Source organism: Gymnogyps californianus, chromosome 1 (assembly GCF_018139145.2).
Source record: "Gymnogyps californianus isolate 813 chromosome 1, ASM1813914v2, whole genome shotgun sequence".
Lineage (NCBI taxonomy): Eukaryota > Metazoa > Chordata > Aves > Accipitriformes > Cathartidae > Gymnogyps > Gymnogyps californianus.
The window spans coordinates 80961365-80968651 of record NC_059471.1 but is presented as its reverse complement, the minus strand read 5'-3'; the positions used below and the strand labels follow the sequence as shown (position 1 = coordinate 80968651).

General features: G+C 41.6%; 1 protein-coding gene across 2 annotated transcripts in view; it reads right to left on the bottom strand.

Moving 5' to 3' along the window:
- Positions 1–465: 465 nt before the first annotated feature.
- The window catches only part of SHROOM2 (shroom family member 2), a 130497-nt gene continuing 123675 nt past the window's right edge, over positions 466–7287 (bottom strand). For both annotated transcript variants that reach the window (XM_050914886.1, XM_050914887.1), the window contains 2 exons: positions 5627–5899; positions 466–1056 (listed from right to left, as the gene is read on the bottom strand). In XM_050914886.1, coding sequence (XP_050770843.1) covers positions 790–1056; positions 5627–5899 — 540 coding nt within the window. In that variant the 3' untranslated portion in view covers positions 466–789. The remainder of the gene's footprint in view (positions 1057–5626; positions 5900–7287) is intronic.

Here is a 7287-nt window from a genome sequence, read left to right as displayed (position 1 = left end):
TCAGCACAGTACTTCCAGCCTGTTTCTTAAATCAAGTACACCTTGGTAAAGAAAATCACTTGCATTGCAGTAAGAGGGTGTACAAATGTGTCTTGCAAAACAATTTTTAAAAAAATCTTCAGCAAGGTAGCCATTAGGTGATTTGCAAGCTGGTTTAAGAAGTGTTTAACTGAGAATGATTCTAAAGTTATTTTCTGCAAGGGGAAAGTGCCATCCTATATACAATATTACAAAAAAGTGTCTGATGCCACAGGATCAGAGTGACACTACATTTCAGCAATCTGAATATATTAGCTATAAGATGCACGCTTCCCCTACTTAATGTATCTTTAAAAAAAAATAAAAAGCCACTAAATTTAGAGCTTCTAAATTTGTGTGCATTCATAAATTGCTGTTGGGTTTCCCAGCAGTCTGTACAGCATCTGAACATAAAGAAAGAATACAACCTATTCTAAAAAAACGTTGTTTGCATGCACAACTGCCACAGACTTTCAACTTACTGAGCAGAAAGGTTAAGAGTCTATCCTCTTCTGTGGAGCTTTCTGTAAGTTAAGCAATGAGAAACAGCTGTAGAGTCCAGCAATTAGAAGGTGTTCTAAAAAATTAAATACCTCATCCCCCCAAAAATGAAAGAGATCATTATTGCTGTTGTGAGAGCTATTTTTCTCTTGTGCACTTGTTTCTCTACTGGACACTCAGATAAGCCAAGATACTCATTTGTATACTTGGAAACTCCCCCATCCCTTCCTTCTTTCCCATTTTTCACATCCTTGGTCAAACTCAGTCCTCTTATTTGAGCCGTTCAGGTTGGAGGCTATCGGTCAGACACTTCAGTTGCTCTTCCCCCAGCTTGATCTTGTCCTCAAGCTCTCGCTGCTCAATGATGAGGGCCGACTTCATTTTTACAAAGTGCTCATAGTCTGCTAAGTTCTCCTCACTCAAGTAGTTTGCCAAAATGTCAAAGACAATACGCTCTCGACGATCCAGGTTTTCCTTCAGTTCTTTTGCATCTTCGTGTTGCTGGGTCAGCAGCTTCTGCTTCTCTACCAACGTCCGCTTAGGAGAAAAGAAAAACAGTTAAAAATTCACTGGGTTCACCAAGTTGGGACAACAGCTTCAGCATTTAAGTCTCAAGTCTGTTTTATCTGCAAAGACAAAGAGTTTCCTAGGGATAGAGAGGTGGAATAAGATTGCTCCTTAAAGTTTACTCTAATAAAATGCATTAACAAACAGGAAAAAAAAAATGTAGTGAATCAAGGAAAGATGCACCATTAATTTCTATTGGCCTCAAAAGCAAGAACTTCAAAGGCTACTTGACTATTTAATAGTTAAAAATAGTTATATAAAATACAGTTGCCTTTGAGAAACATCCAAGTTCTACAAATTAAGACTTCACTCAGCAACGTCTTACATCTTCAACACACAGCACCGAACTTCCATATTGAAACAGCAGTGGTTAGAGAACCCAGAAACAGACTAATTAACAGAGCGATTTGTTCTTACGCAGCTCCTGACACCGCGGTATTTCGCAGTTCTGCTGCAATCTGCATGGCTTCTCCATGAGACATGAAGTCGTGCGGTCTTAACGGGTGAGCAAGAGTGAGAGCTGGGGCAAGACAACAGGAGGGAAGAAAAAGTAAAAAAAAAAAAAAAAAAAAAGCATTATCTTCCCAAAAGGGCTGTAAACTTTCAGCTTTGTGCCCTCACAAAAGACAAAATAGGAAAAAGGGAGGTTGAATGGAGAAACACACAAAGAGGACAGGAGCTATATCCCATTCACACATATGTATGAGCATGAAGAGTGAGGTACATCTCATCCAACTTCACCTGTCTACACAGTAGACAGCCCCACCTGAATCACTCAGCTACACTCCTTTAGCAGTATACAGAAAGAAACAGGAGCATTATTAATCTGACCTATTTCAGATGTCTGCCTAGAAGTGATTGCCTTTTTCCAGCGACAGAGTATGGCTGGTCTACTCTGACGTCAAGAATTCTTGTACAGACTTCTGAATTTAATTAAAAAGTGCCCCTAAGAGGTACTACTCCATAACTTAGCTTTGCTTCAGAGATTAATTTTCTTTGAGAACCTATATCTTCAAATAAACCACAGTCTGTTCAAATAAATGTGTCCATTTTTTTCATTTGGACTTTATGTTAAATCACACATGCTATAATAAGCCTAAAGGATTTACAGAAAAGTATTTTTGTAGACTACAAAATAGAGCCTTTTCAAGATGAAAGCATGAGACAAAGGAGGATACAGACCAGCAAGCTTTAACAGACCTATCTGTCAGAGTTGCACACGTATGCTGTGCTGCCTCTTTTTCTACAGACAGCACAAAGCTCGGAGCGTGAAACGCTTTCAGCCTTGCACTCTTGATGTACTTAAAATACACAGCCTAGATTAACTCCGGATTCAAGACAGCTATGGAAGACAAGTCACAGAAATCACACATTATTAGAAAAACCACAGTTTAATCTTCCTTTGAGCTTATGCCAGGGAAAAAAAATCCCACTGCAAGTTGCAAGCAGAACTATCTGCTGCAAAGAGATGGAAGTACTGTTCTCCTAAATTCACCAGGGGAACTAGCAGCCAAGCCCAAACTCGAGAGCGTGGCTAGACTGCTCCCCAGGGCAGCCTTGCAGCTTGTGTGTACACTGAGCAGCAGCAGCAGAATTAGACAGAATTTGATGAACACAAGAGGGCATATATCAACCAGCTGGTAGCTCAGTTGTAGAGTTACCTGCCTAACCTTGGGATTAAATACCTCTGTTTTTCAAGCCATTCGCTATCATTGTCAACAGACACAAGAACAATCAAATGTTTAGTCCTTCATAACAATTCCTGAGCTTTAAGTTGTCTGGTTTCTTCTTACTAAGCCTATGGCATGACTTTAAGATGAACACAAGTAACCTGACAGTTTAAGGAAAGTAAACACTACTTTCATTATGAACTTTGCATGACATCTTAGTACCTCTGCCCTTGTGGAGGTTTAGGGAATACCTAAGAGAAGTGGGATGCAGAAAGGAAGAAGGCAAATGAGATACCTCTTGAATTTGCTTTTACCTCTGTCAAAGATGACTGACACCAGAAAGCCTGTTTTGAAGGGTAAAGTGAAACACGTTGTAGCAGGCTCAAGACACCGTTCTTGAGGAGGTTCTTTGAGCAATGGTTACATGGCTCATCAGGCCTAAAGGCGTAAATGATGTCAGATGGTTTCATCTGACCATCTTCAACCAACGAAAGCCAAGCAGAGTGCAGAAGGTTTTTTTGCAGTTAGCATTGCTCTGAAGCCCCAGCCAAACACAGGCCATCTGAAGCTCCTCTGATGGAACAATCTTTGGCTCCTTCTATTTAGAGTCTTGCTCAAGAATTGTTCGCTGTTCTGAACCATAGCCATATGAAAAGGAACTCCCTCCATGTATTTGACTTCCCAGCATCCAGCTCCTAAACTACTATCCCTGGCACTTGTCCCTAGTCTCGCAATAACAGGTCTTGTGGGTGTAGGCACCTGGTCACCTCTGCGGACTGCTGTTTCAGCGCTTTAGAGTTCTCAGCACACACTGGCTTTGATTGGTAAGGCAAGTACTGAGAAGACACTGGTCTCACTGTGTGGAAGGAAGGGGGCTTGTAGCTATTTCAGATGAAGCCCCTTTCAGAAGCTAAAGTTGAAATACCTGATACTGTTCCTTGTGGGAAGAGAGACCTATGACAGAGCATCTAATAGTCAGAATATTAATTCAGCAGTGATTATTTGCCTGCTGACAGACTGTTTATTTAGAAAGTCTGCTGAGCTGTTGGTGGTTCCTAGAAAGTGGAAAACTAGCAGAGTAATGTTTATTAGACAACATCAGCTTCCAAAAAAAAAATTAAAAATCAGTGATCACTAGGGATATGATCCCCAGGGATGGAAGTAATCTCCCCTGTTTTGTTTATATGGTACATTAGTACTACACTAAATATCATCATGTGACCTACAAAATACCAAAGGACAACCAAAAAAGCCACACACGCCAGTCTAAACTCAAAGAAATGCACATGTAACCCTACATGCATTGTATTTATAGTCAAAGTACCTGGGGACTTGATCCATCTGAGAAGCATCTCTGACCAACACTTTTAGATATATTTCTAATGTTACTATGGCAAGACTTCAGTGTCAGTGCATGAGAAGATGAATGGGGATTAAAATATGTTAGGTATTTGGATTTCTGTCAGCCTAAATTTGACAGCAGAGCACACAGACAATTTCTGACTGCCCTTCCTACACCACCTACTCACCTTCTTCCTTTTCCACACCTAGCCAAGAAGTTATTTTTATCACAGCTCTCAAATGGTGTTTCCTATATGCTCATATCATCTGGTAGCTCTCTCCCCAGCTCACACTCCCATCTTTGCTTTGAGCCCATTAAGCAACTGCAACCACATTCAGAAAAAAGAAATCTGAAGAAGGATTAAATTTCTTTAAGTTTCAGAAGCTTTGATCTGCCCTCTAATAAGCTGTCAAATACCCTCCCTTCGCCTCAGTCAGAGAGGGGTCTGGACAGCCATTAAACAAATATGTTTGGCAGCAGCTAGGGCCAAACAGCAAAAACACAACTTCAGATTAATCCCAGCACTTACTGGTTCTTATTGGTGAAACAACAGAGCATGCTGAAGAAACACAACATGAATCCACAGTCCATGGAAAAAACTCTGTTACAACACTTAGGTGGACTGCTGGCATTTCAGTCCACAGCTACAAGCCAAAAATCCCACTTCACATTCATTTCACTGCAGAAGCTAAACTCACTTGCCCCCAACCTCTCTCTTTCTGTTATTTATTTTAGCATTTAAGTTTAGCACATGTCTATATCTCTCCTTTGGTGTGTATCTGTATCGCTAGATACCTCCTTCCCAGCTAAGGCCTGATGCGATTTGGAGCTAAACAAAGTGCTGCCAGCAGAGGTGGGATCCAACAGGTAAGAGCACCTTGAACGCTCCTCAAATTTTCACATCTGCTGGGATTCCTCCACATCACTACCGGGCTATTCTGCTTGGGTAAAACATGTTTTCTATTGAAAAATTCTTTTTGCCATGCCTCCCTCCTGCCCTCCCCTCCCCTTTTTTTTTAAGACCTGTCCTTCTGTCATTTCTTGCTCTTGTTCCTTGCTAGGCATTGTGGAGAAAGCTGTAGTAGATAAGAAACATTTTCTTTGTAACAACCTTATAGATTTTTATCAAGATCCTTGTTGAGTATAAAGAAGTCTGTAAGCTTTCTGCATTACAGCACAAAGCGACACTCCTTTTCCCATCTTGAATTGTTAGAATATTTTTGTTTGCCTCCTTTTTACGCTCTCATGAGTAGTTCCCCTCTTTCTTTAAACTTTTGCTAAATCCATTTTCCAGTATGTTGCATCCCAAAACACCATTTTTTCTCAGCAAGCCACTTGTGGTTTTAGTATTCCAAGCAAAAGCAAGGCAAAGAGAAAAGTTTTCAGAAATCTAAAGAAAATGGCCTTATGAGATTTATCCATTCACTATCCCTCATCTTGAGGTCTGCAATTTAGATAAACAAAACCAAGCAAAAGCCCCCCCACGAAGTTCACTAAATGCATTGACATTATTATTGGCCTTTCTCACCCGTTCTTCTGGAGAGGTATTTTCATCCAGGTTATTAAGGGCATTTTCCACCCGGGCCAGACGACCTGACAGTGACAACAGGAGGTTGACCACTTTGTCAAGGTCGCCGATAAACATCTTGAATTTGTCGAACTCATTTGGTTTGCAGACGTCTTTCACAATGGCCTCTACCTCCTCCCCCAGGATATTGTTTGCTTGGATGTCTTCCAGAAGTGTCTCCCGTGCTTCCCTCAGCACCTGCAGCTTCCTACTAATGCTGTCAATAAGTTCTTGCTGTGGAAAATAAAGGGGATGAGAATTTATTAGCACTACTGCATTTTTCCCCACTTCTGAAAGTCATGTCAGAAATCTAGCATTTTAATACACTGAAACTCCCATGTGGGTCTGACAATGAGTGCATTACAAATAAACATATGTCTAAGTATATGACTAAGGTCTATACCTCTGGATTCAAAGGTTCAGGATATGTAGGTCTACTATGCTCAGCTTGAGACCTGTGTTAAAGCAATTTACCTTTGTGGCAAAAGATGAAGGACTTCCCCCCCCCCAGCCCCAGCAAGCATTCCTGCTTCTTCTTTGAACAGCTTCAAAGCCTGCTATGGAGCAGCATAAAGTACAGCGCATCCTTTTCTCTCTAAATACCAGGTCCATAATACCTTTCTGAAGAGACACACTTAGGAAGATAAACAGTACCAGGAAAACAATCCTGTATTTTCCACATGACGCAGTTAAAACTAGGGCACTGTCTAGCTTTTTCCTCCTTTCTGCATAATATTAGCATCCCTCCAATAGCAGTCCTTCCACTCTCAGAAAATCTTAAGAGTTAACACTGCCTTACAACATTTCTGTAGGGAAATCATAATCCCTGTGGCACAGAACAGGGAATAAAATCTACTTCTGCATCGTACAAAGCAGCCCTGTGCAAAGCTGTGTAAGTGGCTCTGCCAAAGGACCAAACAAGCATCTTTGGCTGTCACTGTCCTATGCCAGGCGAATATACCACCTCATCTGCAGTTTGTCGGGGTTTCTCTAGTATAATCCCCCATTGCCTGGGATGCACATGCCCTGGTGTCCTGGTTTCGGCTAGGACAGAGTTAATTTTCTTCCTAGTAGCTGGTATAGTGCAGTGTTTTGGATTTAGTAGGAAAATAATGTTGATAACACACTGATGTTTTTAGTTGTTGCTAAGTAGTGTTTCTACTAAGTCAAGGATTTTTCAGCTTCTCATGCCCAGCCAGCAAGAAGGCTGGAGGGGCACAAGAAGCTGGGAGGGGACACCGCCAGGACAGCTGACCCAAACTGGCCAAAGGGATATTCCATACCATATGACATCATGCCCAGTATATAAACTGAGGGAGCTGGCTGGGAGGGGGGATCGCGGCTTGGGAACTAACTGGGCATCGGTCAACGAGTGGTGAGCAGTTGCATTGTGCACCACTTGCTTTGTATAGTTTAATTCTTTTAGTATTGCTATTGTCATATTATTATTATCATTATCATTGTTTTTCATTCCTTTCTGTCCTATTAAACTGTCTTTATCTCAGCTCACAAGGTTTTTCTTCCTGATTCTCTCCCCCATCCCAGGGGTGGGGGGGCAGTGAGCGAGCGGCTGCATGGTGCTTAGCTGCCGGCTGGGGTTAAACCATGACACCTGGCTTAGA